Source organism: Hemiscyllium ocellatum, chromosome 7 (assembly GCF_020745735.1).
Source record: "Hemiscyllium ocellatum isolate sHemOce1 chromosome 7, sHemOce1.pat.X.cur, whole genome shotgun sequence".
NCBI classification, from domain to species: domain Eukaryota; kingdom Metazoa; phylum Chordata; class Chondrichthyes; order Orectolobiformes; family Hemiscylliidae; genus Hemiscyllium; species Hemiscyllium ocellatum.
The window spans coordinates 55,212,668-55,231,748 of record NC_083407.1 but is presented as its reverse complement, the minus strand read 5'-3'; the positions used below and the strand labels follow the sequence as shown (position 1 = coordinate 55,231,748).

Genomic DNA, 19,081 nt, shown 5'->3' with positions numbered 1-19,081 from the left:
AAATTAATCCTTCATTATCCTGGACCAAACACAAGCTGATAGCCTTCCATTTTTATCCCATCTGCCGTAAGCCGCCACAGTTTAAAAACATTAACAATTCAGAGCATCTCTGATCTCTAGCACATTGGGTCAGAGTCTGGATTACAAAGTAGTGGCATATGAACTTGGTTACTTTTAATGGCTTTTTTTTTAAAAAAAACACCAAACAGACCTTCTAAAACACACAAAATTTACATTATATCTCAACAGCCATTCCCCACCAAGAAAATCTGAGAGCATCTGCTTCTCTCATTAACTGCAAACCAACCATGGCTGACTTCACACATTGAACAACTCCTCCCCAAAAAAGTGTTGCTGTGGGTAGCAGCTTGGGTCCTTGCTGTGCCTCCCCTTTAAGTCTACCTCTGCTCTCTATCTCCTTGTTTTTTTTTCTTATACATTCAGCATATTGGCAGTGCTTTCTATTTTTTCCACAAACCACACCATTTCAAGACTCTGCTTTCAATTTTCAACTTCCTCTTGTATTCATATGGTCCATCTTCAATTTTCTTTTCTTTCCATTCCTTGGCGTTTGTAGTCACCATTTCATGTGGAAAGCTATTAACCACAATAAGATTTCTCTCATTCTCACCATTGCAGCCTCTCTTAAACAGATTATCCTCCTCCATTTCTGTTGACTGCTCTGAGATGCCACCATCAAACATATCCTCATCCTCTCCCTCTCCTTAGTATTCTGAAGAGTTATTTTCTCCCATTGGCAGAACCCTGGTCCTGTTCTCATTGACCCACAACATTCCTTTTTTTTTAAACTAACTAACTCTTCCACATATGGTTTGGAGGTGGTGAAAAGGCTCTTGTTCTGCTGTCAAAGGTCTCAAATAATCCTTCCAAACTAAACAACAAATTAGTGTACTAAATGCAATGTACAAATATCACCATTTATGATTCTGTACCAGACCATCAAATATTGCACCCCCTCAATCTATTCCACAGTGTATTACCTCAACTGCTACGCAGTCACACTTCCTGGGTTTCTGCTTCCTTGGACTCTGGACTCTGAAACTGCACTCCAGTAATGATTTCACGAGTGTATGTACATTTCTGCACCTGTAAATTGGATCACTGAGCTGAACTGATTTTTAACCTGAGCTCCATCTTGTACTGAGGGCCAGCTCCTTTATTCCCCTTGATTCTATTACAGCTAAATTTCTCATCACTCTTTCTCTGTTCTTCTCCCCACCCCCAGTGTAACCTGATAAATGGTTCTCACTTCATATGTTGATCCTTTTTTCCTTTCTAATCATCAGTTCTCCCTCAAAATATCAGCCATTGACTATTTCAAGCTAGAACATTTTCAATATCTTCTCTTCCCTATCCCCATATCATTGGTGTTCCCAAAGGGTCATAAGTAATCTTTGACCCCTCCTATTTCTGATCTATTTGCAGCCCCCTGGTGATGGCATCAAAAAGCCTCATTAGTTTACAATATGTAAACTGAAGCATCCAACTCCATCTAACCTGGTCCTCCAGTGTAGTGAAATCATTGGACCATTTGTCCAACCTCTAATCTTGGATAAGCAGCAGTTTTCTTCACTTTAAATGTTGGAGTTATTGGAGCCATAGTTTGGTGCAGGGACTGAAAACACTATTTCCTAGCTGTCAATTCTAATACTTTTCCTCACTATCAGTCTGTTCACAACATGATCAGATTTGATTGAGGTGAACTTCTGACCTAATTCTCACTATCTTTTAAAATTGCTGAGTTACATCCATAACATCATTTGGCTTCCTGGTCTCAGGCAATCTAGTGAAACCATATAAATTCCTTCATTTCTTCTAGCTTTGACTATTCCAGTGCACTTCCAGTTGCCCTTAACCCTTTTTTTTTCTACCTTCTGTAAACTTGGCCATTCAAAACTCTACCTGCTTTTTAACTTGGAGCAATCCTGTTTCTCAATTGCTGTGGAGCTTTCTGATCTAGTGTTCTGGTCAAGCAATGTCTTAATTTTTTTTTCAAATCCTTCCATGACATTACTTTATATGTTCCAAACATATAACCTTCAAATATGTGCCAAGCTAATTCTGGCCTTTTGAGTACTGACAATAATAATTGTTCCACCATTTGGTAGCTGTACCTTCAGTTGGCTACGCACCAAGTTCTGAATTCTTCCTTTTCCTCTTGCTGCCTTCTCTTGCTTGCTTCTTTGACTGCACCTGAACTGTTCAGTTAGTTTTTATCTGTTGACCTTTTGACTTGAATTCTTGTTTGAAGATCTTTTTCTCTTGCTCACTGACTCTGGGCCCATGAATCCTCCCTCCACATGGACTCCATACGGTTCAGTTGCCACATTAACAAAAACATGTGGAGGCTTTGGAAAAGATACAGAAATGGTTTACCAGAATATTGCAAGGCTTAGATGGTATTAGCTATAAGGTGCGATTGGACAAACTTGGTTTGTTTTCACTTGAACACTGAAGAACGAGGGGCAACCTTAGTTTACAAAATTATGCGATGCATGGGTAATTCCTTTTTTTTTTCCAGGATAAAGATGCCAATTACTAGAGTTTGTAGGTTTCAGGTTAAAGAGGATAAATTTAAAGGAGATGTGAGAAGCAATTTTTTTTTAGGGTGGCAAGTGCCTGGAATGTGCTGCGAGAGGACATTATGGAGGTGGAACCAATAGTAATGTTTAAGAGACATTTTGGCAGATTTGAGTAGGTAGGCAATAGAGGGAATCAGATTGTATAAGTGGCAAAAGGTTTTTAGTTAGAAAGTTATCCATCATTGATGCAGTCTTGATGGGCTGAGGGGCCTGTTGCTGTGCTGTGCTTTTTTTTATTCTTTATTCTCCCTGGTTCTACTGCATTCTGTGCCACGAATGGGTGCACAGTGCATTGTGATAAGTTAGTCAAGTACTTATTTTGTAATTTTTAAAAAATCCACTCATGGGGTGAGGGAGTTGGCTGGGCAGCATTTATTATCCATCACTAATTGCCCAGAGGGCATTTCAGAATCAACCGCATTGCTGTAGGTCTGGGGTCACATGTAGATTAAACCAGGTAAGAATAGCAGTTTCCTTTCCTAAAGGACATTTTTCTGACAATCGACAATGGATTCATGGTCATTATTAGATATTTAATTCCAAATTTTTAAAAATTTAATTCCAATTCAACCATTTGCCACGGTGGGTTTCAAACCCAGAACTTTATCTGGGTTTCTGGATCACCAGTGATAATACCGCGAGACCGTAACCTCCCCAGTATACTTGTTGGAAGTTTTTGGGTGTGGTGAGACCTTCCTCCATTGCCTCTATTCTATCAAATGGAGAAAAAAGTAGAGTCAGAAATTGTTCCACCCAGAAGCCTGTAAAGTGCTAATTGGATAATGAGCGCTTCCTGTCACTTGCTTTCGGTTGTGTAAACTTTTATACAGAATAGTCATAGAGATGTACAGCATGGAAACAGACCCTTCGGTCCAACCCGTCCACGCTGACCAGACATCCCAACCCAATCTAGTCCCACCTGCCAGCACCTAGCCCATATCCCTCCAAACCTTCCTATTCATATACCCATCCAAATGCCTCTTAAATGTTGCAATTGTACCAGCCTCCAGCACATCCTCTGGAAGCTCATTCCATACACGTACCACCCTGTGTGAAAAAGTTGCCCCTTGGGTCCCTTTTATATCTTTCCCATCTCACCCTACACCTATGCCCTCTAGTTCTGGACTCCTTGACCCCTGCGAAAATACTTTGTCTATTTATCCTATCCATGCCCCTCATGATTTTGTAAACCTCTATAAGGTCACCCCTCAGCCTCCGAAGCTCCAGGGAAAACAGCCCCAGCCTGTTCAGCCTCTCCCTGTAGCTCAGATCCTCCAACCCTGATAACATCCTTGTATATCTTTTCTGAACCCTTTCAAGTTTCACAACATCTTTCCGATAGGCAGGAGACCAGAATTGCATGCAATATTCCAACAGTGGCCTAACCAATGTTGAGTGATTTTGTGTTAAGTGTTAACTACCCTAATCTTTCCATTGATGCTTTCAGCTGTTTTCAACATCTTCAGTTCTTTGGTTTCTGCAAGTTGGCTACCTCTATTGGCTGTTGACAATATTATTTAGATATGTGGAAGAATTAAGGATAATGTTTCAGGATAAATGCTAGAGAATAGGCATTAAAGAAGATGAGTTGAATGCCGCCTTGTGTCTACTGTTTTTATGGATTATTTCAAGGAAAATAATGGTAACTAAGACACTTTCAAATGACCTTTCTTTGCTACATTTAGGTAACATGTCAGCTCCTGATGACACATTCCTGTTGAGGGAATAGGGGCTACTGCCCTTGTGGGAAAACCTCCCACTGATCCAGCCATGGAGTCTGAGACCACAGCAACTACCATTTTGGCTTCAGTCAAAGAACAGGTACAGAAGTTATAATTTTGCTTAATTATAGATGTTATAGGCTGATTTGTCGTCCTTGTATATTATTCTGGATAATATACTTTAATAGACAACTCAATTGAACTGTATTTTTTAAATCTTAGCTTAGTTGGAAATCATTTAAAACTACAGATATAGCCACATGAATATGTTACTATGCAGTATCTCATTATGTCCAGATTTGTATTAGGTAAAAGGACTGAATAGCAAGATGCATCCTGTTTAAATTTATTTTTGTTCTTATTCCTAGCTCTTTTCACTTGTGAAGTTTACTAGAGAAATGCAGTGAAGCCAGTTATATTTTTAGAATGGATTTACTGAATGAATGTGTTCAGGAGCTAAACATCTATAACATTTGTAGATGTTATAAATGGAATTACTATAAAAGCTGTTGCCTTTTAAAGATATTCATGAATTAATGTTAGTGTCAGAAAATACAAGGCTTAATGGGGCTCCAAAGAAACAGTTGTGAAATTGACAGACTTTTAAATTATTAGGTGAGATTCATTGATGTGAAGCATTCATATTCTATGCAATGAAATGTGTCTCGGACAAAATACCTGACCGTACGAGCTGAGAAGTGCAGCATGTAAGTCGAGCCGGAAGCAGAATTGTACCTAATCTTTCAAACTGTTATTTACTTTAGATGTTGATCTTAATGGCATCTTCTAATCAGTATTTGTGCTTTTCATTTTTAGTTACATTAAATTACATTTTCTGAGTGTAAGAAATGTTTCTGCATTACTTTTCCTTCCTTGCACATTTTATTTGAAATAGTTTTATGCTGTATTATTTTTCAGTGGCTGTCAGCAGTTTTGGAAAGTAATTCCCTTGAGCTTGTCTACTGAGCAACAGCTGGCTTAATTTATTAGAAACTAGTCAATTTCCTAGTCTACCAGTGACGAATGGAGAGCTACCAGCGGGTGGAAAATTTATCCTCCTGCCTTTCTCCATCTGAAGACTGAGACAGTTGTAGCAGCCAGGTAACTGCTTCAGTGACCTAACTTGCCACGAACAGTAGTGTAGGTATGTTAGTTCAATACTATTTCAAGTACGGAATTTTACTTGGTACTTGAAGAACAGCTACATTTTTTTAAAGGATTGGGTAAGTATTTGCACAAATGTTTCTTTGGCTGTTTTGGAGACAACTAACCACATTCTTCAGGGATAACTAAATTAACAGATTTAGTGTTTGGACTTAATGTGGAAGACCTGTATTTTACTTTTTAAAATTAACAAAATACCAAAAACAAAAATTTCAGGGTAATCAACCTAAAAATATTTTCCAAACAAAAATGGAAATGTGAGGAGTGACCCATTGATTGGTTAAGGTCACCTTAACCAATGGAAAATGGATTGGCGGATGCATGCCAGAATTGAAAAGTTTTATATGTGGGAACGGTAGAGTTATAGGACAGCAAGAAATTAGATTTAATTGATGGGCAGAACTGTGGGACACTTTAACCTAATTATGAAAGTTGCAAACTTTGGGAATCTGAGCCGCTGCATCAAAAGTAAGAGATGGTGGACAGGCCAAACTTGCCAATAGATTTGGCTGCAGCATTAGGACATGAGCATTATAGAAGTTAGGATATCAACATGAAAAAAAACAATAAATAGTACCCTTTTTTTTTGTCATAACAATGTCTTAAGGTGCTTCACAATAAATTTAAAACTAGCATGATGTGTCTGATATTGGGTCAGATGATCAAACACTTTCTTCTGAAGAAGAGCGATTGGATTCAAAACAGTTACTGTCTTCCTCCCACAGGTGCTGCCAGATCTGAATTTGCCAGCAATTTGTATTTTTTTGTTTCGATTTGGAGTGTTGGACTGAGGTGTACAAAGTTAAAAATCATACAACACCATGTTATAGTCCAACAGGTTTATTTGGAACCACGAGCTTTTGGAGCATCTGCAGACTGTGATTTTTTTTGTATTTTACAGTTGGCCAAGGAAGCTGTCTTTAAGGAATATCTTGGTGGAGGAAAGAGGCTGGAGAATAGACATTCCAAAGCTTGGGGCTCATTTATATTAAGGTGCAACTATGAGATCTAGAAGTAAAAGTAGGCATTTTATCTGAACAAGTCTGCTCTGCCAACTAATGAGGTCATGATCTGATATAATCCTCATTCCACTTCCCTGCCTTTTTCCCTATGATCCTTTTTAATGAAAATTTTCATCTCCACCTTGAATGTATTTGATGACCCAGTCTCAACACATTTCTGTGGTAAGACATTTTGCAGATTCTTCAGCCTTTGGGTATCATGGTGGCTCATTGGTTAGCACTGCTTCCTCAGCGTCAGGGATCTGGGAGGGATGCTCTTTAGAAAGTTGGTGCAGATTTGGTGGGCTGAATGGCTTTTAGATTCTAATCCAGGAAAAAAGGGAGGCAGTGGCCTAGTGAATCTTCTTGAACTGTTAATCCAGGGACCCAAATGTTCTGTGGACCCAAGTTTGAATTGAGCCATGGCAGACTATGGAATTTGAATTGAATGCAAAACTGGATTTGAGTCTCATGATCATGAATCCATTGTAGATAATTGAAAACCCCATCTGGTTCACTAATGACCTTTCAGAGAAGGAAGATGCCATCTCTACCTGGTGTGGCTTACATATGACTCCAAACATAAAGCAACGTGGTTGACTCTTGACTGCCCTCTTCCCGTAAACAAATTTTTAAAAATTCCTCCTTTATTGCTTACGCTCACTCTCCATACCCAGAATCAAGCAAATAAACTTACACTGGCATTGGAGGCTGTACAGTGAATCTTTCTTTCAACAAGGAGGTTAAAATTGTTTACTATTTTTGTTGTGATCTGGCTATAGTACCTTGTATAGTATTGGCAAAGCCCCCTCTCCATTTATACTTGATTCTTTTGAGTAAAAGCCAACAGACCATTTGCTTTCCCCGTTGCCAGAAGAACTTTGGATGCTACGTTTTGTGATTCAAGCACAAGGACTCCATTTCTTTCTGCAGTTATTCCCCAATGTTTACTCTTCTATTCTTTCTACTGTGTACACAGTATATTCCATCTGTAAAGTCTCTGCCCATTCCCTAACCTGTCTATATCCTTCCAGTAGACTCATTGTCACCCTCACCACTTGTCATTTTTATATGTAGTAAATAATCGTGACCCCCCCCCCCCCCACCCCCACCCCCAGCACTTATCTGTTACTCTGCTAGTTTCTGAAGATAACCAGGAGTGTTGAGGGCAATGAATCCATTGTGGTCTGCTTGGATTTTAGCCAGGCTTTTGATAAGGTCCCTCAGGGCAGATTCAAGACAAGTAGCATTAGGTATGGTTCTGTATTGAGGCCTTTACTGTTCATGATGTACATGATTTGATTTGAGCTTAAATATATTAGGTATAACTTAAGAGGCTATTTATAAACTGCAGGATGATGTCAATGGACTGGTCGGTGAGACAATGCAGTGGCAGGATAGTCTGTTATCTTCGTTGTGTCAGGGTCATGGATGTCCTTGAGCGGGTACAGTGCATCCTGAAGTGGGAAGGTACACAGTCATTACCTACTTACATCATTTGTGCCAATATAGACAGAGTGACAAGGTCCTGCAATGACACTTCAGGGAATAAAGTATTACACCTCTGGTGTAATAATTGGCTGAAGAGCTGGTGTAGAGGAGAGGGCTTCCGATGTATGGATCATTGGGGTGTCTTCCAGGGAAGGTGGGACCTGTACCAGAAGGATGGGTTGCACCTAAACTGGAGGGGCACCAATATCCTGACAAAGGTTTGATAGTGACACTCGGGGCTTTAGTGTGGTGGGGTATTGGGAATCTGAGCAGCAGTTCAGTAAGTATAGAGATGGAAGAGCTCGAGTCTAAGGCAAATATAGCTAGCAGAAGAGCAGTCAGGGAGAAGTTGTTGAGCTCAGCAGAAATAAGCTTTGACTGTATTTGCTTCAATGCAAAAAGTATAATAGGTAAGATGGATGAATTTAGAACCTGGATTAATGCACATAATTAAGAAGTTGCTATCACGGAGATGTGGTTGAAAGGGACAGGATTGGCAGCTTAACATTCTATAATGATGCTTTAGATGATATGGAAAAGGAAGCAAAAATAGTGGGTGAGTTGCATTACTGGCTAAGAAACATATCACAGCTATTTTGAGAGAAAATATCCTAGAGGGATCTTGCAGTTAAGCATTATGGATAGAACTCAGGAATAGGAAGGGTGCAGTCACAATGCTGGGACTGAAATAGAGACCTCCCAACTACTAGCAGGAAATAGAGGATGAGATATGTAGTCAGTTTCTGGAAAGATGTGGAAATAGGGCTTTGCAGTAGGTGATTTTAACTCTGCTGCATGCACGCACATATACTTTTGTGCTGGGGCTTTGGATGGGAGCAGTTTTAGGTGAGTCCAGGAGGGTGTTTTGAAACAGGAAGTGTATATTCTAATGAGAAAGGGGGTCACAGTGGACCTGGAAATGAAAATGAACCTGTCTAGGTGATCAAATATTCAATGGGAGAGCATTTTGGGAATAGTGACCAAAGTTCTGTAAATTTTTGGATACTTTTAGAGAAGGACAATGATGGACCTTGATTGAAGGTGTTAAATTGGAGGAAGGTCAACCATAACCAAATTAAACAAGAATTAGAGAATGTAGCTTGAGGGTTTTGAGGGTTAATCTGCATCTGACATGGGAGTATTTTAAGGAGCAGGTGATCAGTGTGCAGGACAGAAATGGCAGCATTTATGAACCATGGATGATGGGAAATTATCAGCTTAGTCAAAAAAGGAAGTCTACATAAGGTCTAGGTAACTAAAAACAGATTAAGTCCTTGAGAAATATCGAAAGTAGAAAGAGATTCAAATGGGGAGTTAGGAAAGCTAAAAGGGGCTGTGAAATGTCCTTGGCCGTCAGATTTGGAGAATACCAAGGCATTTTATACATGTACCAGGGAAAGAGTAGGCCCACTGAAGGATGAAAGAGGGAGGTTGTGTGAAATCAGTGAGATCTTTGCTGCACCCTTCACATTGATATTTTTTAAAAAGAAGGATGTTGAGGCTAGCGAAAGGTATGTAAATACTCTTGGACAGGTAAACACAATGGAGGAGGAAATTTTGGGTGTCTTGAAATACATAGAAGGTAGACAAGTTCCCAGAGCCAGACAGGATCTATCCTAGGGTATGGTGGGAGTAAAGGGAGGAAATAGCTGGGACCTTAACAGATACCTGTGCATCCTCTTTTTTGCTTCAGGCAAAGATCCAGAGGATTGGAGAATGGTCAGTGTTGTTCCTTTGTTTAAGAAGGGAAACACATAATTCAGATAATTGCAGGCTGGTGAGCCTAATGTCAGTGGTGGGAGAGCTGTTGGAGAAGATACTGAAACTGGGTTTATTTGTATTTTGTAATTTAATGAACTTATTAGTGATAGGTGGCATGGGTTTGTGCTCAGAAGGTCATGTCTCCAATTTTATTGAGATGACAGTGATTTGAGGAAAGGGCAGTGGATGTTCTCTACGTGAACTTTAAGGCATTTGAAAAGGTACTTAATGGCAGGCTTGTACAGAAGATAGTCTCATGGGATTTGGGGTGAGCTGGCCAGGTGGATACAAAACTGGCTTGAAGGTGGAGTAGTGGTGGAAGGGTACTTTTTTGAATGGAAATTGGTAACTCATGGTGTACTGCCGGGAGCAGTGCTGGGACCTTTTGTAATATATATATAAATAATCTGGAAGAAAATGTAGTTTGGCCTGATTAGTAAGTTTGTGGATGATGCCAAAATTGGTAAAGTTGCAAATAGTGAGGATAATGAAAGGAGACAGTTGGAAATAGGTTGCAGATTTTGGCAGAGAAATGACAGGCAAAAAAGGTGACAAGTTGTATGACAGCTATGAAAAACTTAAGGAATGTGGTGTGCAATTCTGGTTGCCACACCCCCAGAGGGGACGTGAATGCTTCGGAGAGGGTGCAGAGAAGGTTTACCAAGATATTGCCTGGCTTGGAGGATTTTGGTTCTGAGCAGAGGCTGGACAAACTCTTTTTGTTGGAAAGACTGAGGTTGAAGGATGACTTGATAGACGTCTACAAAATTGAGAGAGGCTTAAATAGGGTGGATAGTCAAATTCTTTATCCCAAGGTGGAGCGATCAATTACAAGAGGGCACAGGCTTAAGGTTGAGGATGTAGGAAGAGTTTAGGGGTGAAGTGTAGGGGGAAAAACATTTTACATAGGGTAGTGGCTGCCTGGAATGCCAGTGGTAGAAGCAGACCAGTGTTTTTAAGGCATATCTTGATGGACACAAATCTGAGGTAAACAGAGGGATACATACCGTGAAGGGACACTAAGTAGTGGGTGTAAATCAGGAAGATGAATTGGTGCAGGCTTGGAGGATCTGTAACTGTGCTATATTGTATTTTAAAATTCATCCTGGAAAGGTGAGGTAATATATTTCTGGTGGGCCAACAAGGCAAGATATTGCATTAATAACTGCCTGGAATCGTAGAATCATACAGCACAGAAGAGGCCCTTCAGTCTAGATAGTCTGTACTGCCAAAAAATCGCTTCCTATATTTTAGTTCACTTTCCCACACTGGGCCACTAAGCTTTGTGTTGTGGTACTTCAAGTATTCATCCAAATACATTTTGAAGATTGAGGTTACCTGCCACAACTACCTTTCCAGTCAGTGCATTACTGCTCCCCACCACCCTCTGGGTGTAAAAACACTTCATCAAATCCCCTCAACCTCCTACCTTTTTTACTTTTTAAAGTAATGAGCCCTTGTGTGTTGATTAAGGGGAACAAATGCTTTTGACAGAAGTACTGAAGATCTGAAGGATCGTGGTGTGCACATCTGCAGATCCTTTAACATAGCAGGGCAAGAGATAAGATGATGAGAGAGGCTCAGCAGAGGCATAGAATACAAAAGCAATGAGGTTATGCTAGAACTCCTAATCTAGTTACGGCACAACTGGAATACCGTACAGGTTTGGTCACCAAGTGATAGTAATGATGTGATTGCGCTGAAGCTTGCAGAGGAAATTTGAGTTAGCCCAGACCTCCAACCCAGTGGAGGAAGGATTGGGGAGGCTGGGGTTATTGTGAAGATTGAGAGCAGACCTCAAGAGTATAAGATTGAGGAATAGGATAGGTAAAGAACGTTTTTCCATTAATTCGAGGGATCAGCCACTGGAGTACAGATTTAAAGTAAGGAAAGTTGGGGTGATTTTCTTTTCTCATTTGGAAACTTAAGGGAGAATGTAAATTGGTGCATGAAGAGATAGTTGAGTCAATTTCCTGTAACAGAGCTGTATTGTAGGCATTCACCTACTTTGCCATAGCTTCAGGGCTATAGTCCAAAAGATGGTAAATTGAATTAATATCTCATCAGTGAGCCTCCAGGTGACGTTACCTAGTATGGTGACGAAATGTCTGAAAACAAACCTTCCAGCTCAATGAGCAAACCTGCATCTGAATTGTACATCTTCTCAAAACTTGCTGAATTAGTATAATCAGATCTTTAACTAGCACAGACAGAAGGGCCAATGGCTTCCATCTGGTCTGTAAAATCTTTGGAAGTTAAGACTTAGAACAGCTTTCATGACCTCCAGTTTGGAAGATAAATGAGATATGAAGGAGTGAATTGGAGTGATCAAATCTAGAGGTAACACAGGTTTCAGAAGATAAGCTGAGCCTGGTGAAGTTGTGATGTTTGTCTTTAGTGATGGCATGAATGAGTTTGGCAGTTTATTTCAGAATTGCATATGACTCCACAGTTGCAAACAGACTGGCTTTGTCGCAGACTATTGCCAGGAGAAGGATAGAATATGTCACTAGGGAATAGTTTGGAACTGTGATGGAAAACAATGGTCTGTCTGTCATCAGGAGGAAATTTCTTCTCATTCAGGATGGTTTTTTGATTTAGCAATAGGGAGTAATGGTGGTAATGTGGAGTTGTATATTTCTTGTGTATGTGGGAAAACTAGCACTGTTCATTTGGAATGTGCTACTGAAAGGCAGCACATAGATGGGGCAGAATATTCCCATCCAGCTGAGTGTTGGCCAGAAACTGATCATACAATGGTTTTGAAGTATCGAATAAACAGGAAGCTTTCAGAAATATGTGGTCTCAGGTAGGGATGAAAGGTAGTTGATGGGTGTCAGTACTGTGATTGGAAAAAATAAGATCCGAAATATTTGATCTCTGATTTTGTTTTACCCAGTTGTCATGAGCACCAGCTGTGTCCACTAAGTGTTCACCAAACCATAATTTAATATAGCTTGTGTAGCCTCCATTTTATTTATAATGATGCAATTGGAGTAGACAAGCACTCAAGCTTTCGTTTAAATAAGTTACAGGTCTGTTTGTTGCAAGTTATTACGGAGAGATCTACAGAGACAACAAGGTGGAATTGCAGAGCCAACACTCCAGTTACTGATAAAACCAGGATATTTGTGTTAACGACACATTGGGACTTTCTTGTCCAGTTTGGACCCATTACTTGAATACTTGTTAATGTGAAAAGATTAATGCAAAAAGTCAAATTCAGCAGCTGCAATGAATTCTGTGGTTGAATAGGTGGTGCTTTTCCTCAAAGCTTCCTAAGAACAGCAAATTTGGGAAGGAAAGAGTCCTATATTCATCAGTTCTGTGATTTTGATTTCTTCTGCCTGATTTCCAATGGAGCAGTATTTTGTATACCTTTTGTCCCCTTGGTCTAATATCTCTTGAGGATGATTTCTCAAAGTTGCAGCCTTTTGTATAAGAGTATTTGTTCCTGACTGCGTCATCTTTCCAGCTGTGAAGGATGATTAGTTCAGATTTTGGGACAAGACTTCATTGTATTTTTAGTTGAGGCAATTAGATTTTCAAAAACCATTGTTATCATTTTGGTTCCCTGTTGAGGCACAAAACACTGTTTTGCAACTTAAAAGGGCATCTTTCATTGCCCAGAGACAAATACATTCTAAAAGACTTCCTTTTGTAATTTGATGGAGGTATTGTAGTTCAGTAGCATTTGAAATAGTCCACTGTAACAGACATGGCCAGTATGACCTCCATCTTGAAATGACTTTTCACAAAGTCCCAATGTATGGATTTTTAAAATTGTAATCAATGAGGTCTGTGTGGAGCCACAGACGTTTGGTGAGATCCTAAATTAATATTTTGCATCAATATTTACTGTGGAGAAAGATATGGAAGTTAAGGAACTCAAGAAAATAAATTGTCTTAAAAAGAGCCCACCTTACAAAAGGGGGCTGCTGGAGGTCTGAATGCATAAAGGTAAATAAGTCCCACATCAAGTGTGGGCATTGTGTGAAGTTAGGAAAGAAATTTCAGAGTTCTTAGCAGAAATAATTATAACCTTGATAGCCACAGGTGAGGTGCTGGAAGACTGGAAGGTGGCTAATGTTATCCCGTTAGTTAAATGCTGCAAGGAAAAGCCAGGAAACTACAGACGAGTGAAGATGACATCAGTGATGGGTTAAATTGTTGGAAGGTATTCTGAGTGATAGGATCTACATGCCTTTTGAAAGGCAAGGGCTAATGGAGGTGGTCAGCATGGTTTTGTACATGGGAAATTGTGTTTTGCTAACACGATTTGTGTGTTTTTTGAAAAAGACACTAAGAAGACAGACAATGTCTATTGCTGTGCCTTCATCTACATGGACTTTAGCAATGCCTTGACAAGGTTCTGCATGGTAAACTGGTTTGTAGGAGTAGATCACATTGGATCCATGGAGAGATAACCAATTGGATACAAAATTTGGCTTGACAGTACTCAGTGGTGGTAAAAAGTGGTTTTGCAGAGCGAAACCAGTGGTGTGCTTCAAGGATTGTGCTGGTTTCATTATTCCTATCCAAATTGTTTATAGGAGGCATGGTTAGGAAGTTCGCGGATGGAACCAAAATTGTATTGGGCAGTGAAGAAGGTTGTGCAAACAGGATCTCTATTGATTGGACCAAGAAATGGCAGTTGTATTTATCTGCATTGAATTCAAAGGTCTTGCATTTTGGCATGACAAACCGAAGCAGAACTTAACTGTTAATGATTAGATTAGATTACATTACTTAGTCCACACCGACCCGCCGAAGCGCAACCCACCCATACCCCTACATTTACCTCTTAATCTTACACTACGGGCAATTTTAGCATGGCCAATTCACCCGACCAGCGCATCTTTGGACTGTGGGAGGAAACCCATGCACACACTGGGAGAATGTGCAAACTCCACAGTTAGTCGCCTGAGGCGGGAACTGAACCCGGGTCTCCGGCGCTGAGGCAGCAGTGCTGCCCACGGTAGGGCCATTGTTGTCAAACGGAGACCTAGGGGTGCATGATGTACTGTGTACAATTCTGGTCATCTTGCAACGGTGTACTGAAACTGAAGCGTTGAAGTTACAAGGCGAGGTTGGATAGGCTGGGACTTTTCCCCTGGAGTGTAGGAAGTTGAGGGGTGACTTTCAAGAGATTAATTAAACTCTTGAGGGGCATAGATAAGGTAAATAGCAAAGGCTTTTCCTCAATGAGTCCAAAATTAGAGGACTTAGGTTTAAGGTGACAGCAGAAGGATTTCAAGGGATTCTAAGGAGCAACTTTTTCTTAGTGGTTGATGGGCGTATGGAATCAGCTGCCAGAGGAAGTGGTAGAGGCAAGTACACTTGGAACCTTTAAAAGACATTTGGATAGATAGATGGATAGGAACGATTTAGAGGGATATGGGCCAAGTAGAGACAAATGGGACTAGTTTAGTTTTGGAAGCTTGGTTAATAGGGACAAATTGGGCTGAAGGATTGATTTCCATTGTGTATGACTCTAATGCCCTTTTTAAAGCATGTTCTGAAAATTTATCATTTGTAATAGTGTTTTGAGGAAATTATGGCTAGTTTAAGACAGGGTGTCAAGTAATGGAGATGGGTCAGTGATGGAGTTTAGTGTATTTGTGGAAGCTGAGCCCCATCTATGAATCATGTCACCAAAAACAATGTGGATGAAGCGGTAAAGATTAAGGATGGGAATGGCGAAAAACACATGCTGGAGATTTTGTAGCTAAAATTAGAGTAGAGGAAGCTAAGTGAGGGTTGTTGCATGTAACAGGAGATGAAAGATGTTGGGAGAATGGAGTGGTTAGGGGTGTAACGGTCGTCCTCTGCTCAGTAAGGAAGAATATAATTTGATATTTTTGGAATGTTTTTGTACTGTAGGAAAAATTGAGTAAGAGATGGACCCATGTCTGTAAAATGGTTATGCATTGAGTTTGAGCTTTCAAAACAAATGGAAATTGCTGCTATCTTGCATGGTCACAAGGGTGATGCCAGTATCTGAGAAAAGAACCATTTTATACTATTTGGGTTATGAAGAAAGTTTGTTGCTTACCAGTTTAGTAGAAACACCGTTGAGAGTAGCATTTTGGCTTGGTAGATGGGATGTGCTTGGGCAGAGCTGTGGCCTTGACGTAGACTTGTATGTTTGGAGGGGAATTGATTGGTGACTTGGTAGGGAGGCTTGTTTTGATAACCAAGTTATTAGAAGCAGTTGAATATGTATGGTCTCTGTCTGTAATGAGAACATTGCCTCTCACACTGAATAGTTAAAATTGGAGAGACAAAAACAGGATTTTAATGGAGCTGAGAAGCCAAGGATCGTTCTTGGTCTCCAGAAAGTTCATTTCTTTTGAAAGAAGAATGTAGCAGCAAATGGCTAACCTCATTAGACTTGGTTTGCCAGTTGGACTTAGTAGTGGTGATAAACCATTCCAGGGAACAGCCATGAGTTGGAGATGCTGGTGTTGGACTGGGGTGTCAAAGCTCTGATCCCCAACATCTGCAGTCCTCACTTTCTCCTTGGACTGGGGTGTGCATTGTTGAAAATCTCTCAACACCAGGTTATAGTCAAACAGGTTTAATTGGAAGCACATGAGCTCCAAAGGCTAGTGTTTCCAATTAAACCTGTTGGACTATAACCTGGTGTTATGATTTTTTTAAAACCGGGAACAGCCAGGAAGAGTTGAGGCTATTATCGTTGCGCTGTGTACAAGGCGACTCTATTTGGAACCGATCTTTTTTGAATAAGTCCATAGCAAGAAAATGAGAAACAATGGATATTAGCATAAAGAGCAAAGTAGAGGACCGAAGAGGATAGGGCGTTGAGGGCCAGTAATTGTCATCACTGGCCAAAGCAATTACCAGGTAAAACTTCTAAGAGTAAACTATCAATGATCCAAACTGGGGATTAGTACAAATATTGGCACAATAGTTGTGATGCGGACTTTAAATGTTTTGTGTATTCTTTCATTTGAGTGTGAATTCATCGCAATGTGAATTTGTTACAAGTGTTGGTTTTCCATCTCCCAAAGTTGCTTTCACAATATAATCAACATAAATGATTTTTTTTCTTGAAGCCAGGATTTATCTTCTATACACAGAATATCTGGTCGTGTTTGAAAGTGAATAGTTAATCAGGCAGTAGCAAGATTTCTGAAATTATTTTGGATAACAACAAAACACTTTATGGTATCCTATGTTTTGAAATCTGTAGAAAACCATACTGTTGGGCATTGTATGCTATCAAAGACTTATTAAAAATAAGACCAGTAATGAGATCGTACACATACATTCATTTATAGAACATATTCAGCATTAATTGGCAAATTATTTGGGGAATATGGGGGAAAATTGCTCAGGTGCTGGGATAAATTTTGAATTCAGGACATGGAAGAAAGTTCCCCCTGCATTAGCTAGCTATGCTACATCTGTTGAGTGGTAATCTGCAGTTCAGTCTCTGACTAATGTCATTTCCCAGCAGTACTTCAGGATATGAATATGTTCGCTAACAATCTGAGATTGGTAGTAAATCTTTGTAGAATAGGGAGCTTTATGCTAAATGCCCGATTTTCAGAGTTTCATTCCAGCCTATTACATGTGAATGGTTTGAGAAACCCACTAGGAATCTGTTCACTGCCTTCATCATATTTATGTATGTTCTTGAAATGTTCACATCAGCTACAAGAATCGAGTGCATAAACTTAACACTATATATATTGAAGCTGTATTCCATACAGTATCAAGCCCAGTTGATATCACATTGCAAGATTAATTTTGTATCGAAATTCAAAGATGTGCTGGAACTTCAGCATTACTGAAAAGGTGAAACTGCTTTTCAGCAATTTTAAAAATGTTTGTTAAAATACCAGTAATAAGCCCTTTTGTGCACGCATAATCATAATTGTATAATTACACTGCTTTGTAACTAAAAATTGTATAACATCCCATTGAAAATGCTAATTTTAACAGCTGTTAATGTTTGAATTTAATCTAATTATGCCATTACTTAGAATATTTATTAAAGATTACTATTTCACAAGTTCTAATTTCTAGTTTTTTAGAGGATAATTGTGTTTCTGTTTCATAATTACCTGCATAGCTGCACTAAGCAAAACTGTGCAGGAAGGACATAACTTTTTCTGGAAAGGTCTCTCAGTAAGGCCAGTTGGACCAGCCTATCTGTAGTTCCTTCTGCCGTTTACATCAGTGTTTATTATTATGGCATGGAGCCTCCCTATCTCTATTTGCAATGTAAAATACTCCAATGACCATCAAAATTGCCCAGCAGTTCCTAAGCAGACTTTTGTTTTAGAAAAAAAATGAATACCAGACTTTGAGTAACCAATACCAGTTAGCAAGTTGATAGCTTCAATAAAATAACTAAGTTCATTAATAATGCAGCGGCTTTCACTGAGCAAAGTTAAATAACAGGATAATCTAAATGTCTGAGATTTAAACCCAAATTCTTTGATTCTAGCCCCTCACACTGTCAAAGATGTACAGGCAAACAGACATAATTAAGGGGTAAATGAGAGGAAAGCTGAGGGAGATAGAACTGACCAGTTCATTTAAGTAGTCTCCATGATCTGTAATATCACAGGCACATGGGATTGTATTTTGCTTGGATTCTGAAGATGCTGGTCAATGCAAACAGCATCCAGTAAATTGTGAAGTAAATTCACTTGATCGTTATAACTGATCTTCTATTGACTAAACCTCCATCCTGTAACTTTCACAGCCACAGTCTCTCTGACAAAAGTGCAGTTCAAAACCAATAGATTTTGGTTTTTCTTTCACTTTTATTCATCAGTCACTTGGCACCGACCTCCCTACCAGGCTTCTATTAACATTCAAACAACTGTCATCTGTTTGAGCCTAATACCTTGCCAGAAACAAAATGTCCGTAGAATACTTTGAACAAGAATCAGGCTGCATTAACTTCTGGCCCCAAACATATGACAGTACTTTGTCTTTTTACTTTCTCGCCATTCAAATATCACATTCAGCTTGCTTAGTTCACAGTTCCTATGGAAATGATAAAATTATTGAGGGTCTCTATTATGGAAAGGGGAAAAATGTTTCTTTCTGGATATTGCACCTTTCTGTTTGAACAAGTTAACCTTCAATTTTACAGTCCACTTATATGCCATCTTAGTTGATTTCTTTTTGAATTCTTGATTTATTGAGTAGGGGCACACTTTTTTTTTATTAACTTTGTTTGAAACTGCTATCAGCTGATTCCTGCTACTTAAAAGTCACTTAACATTTATGTAAAATTAGCTACAGTTTAAGTTGACAGTGAAATTTTGTAAATGTGATTCAAGTACTACTTGATACA

At 39.5% G+C, this 19,081-nt stretch overlaps 1 protein-coding gene across 5 annotated transcripts in view; it reads left to right on the top strand.

The window, feature by feature from the left end:
* Positions 1-19,081, top strand: part of pkp4 (plakophilin 4) — a 231,376-nt gene that overhangs the window by 34,807 nt on the left and 177,488 nt on the right. For all 5 annotated transcript variants that reach the window (XM_060827224.1, XM_060827225.1, XM_060827226.1 and 2 more), the window contains one exon: positions 4,289-4,424. In XM_060827224.1, coding sequence (XP_060683207.1) covers positions 4,374-4,424 — 51 coding nt within the window. In that variant the 5' untranslated portion in view covers positions 4,289-4,373. The remainder of the gene's footprint in view (positions 1-4,288; positions 4,425-19,081) is intronic.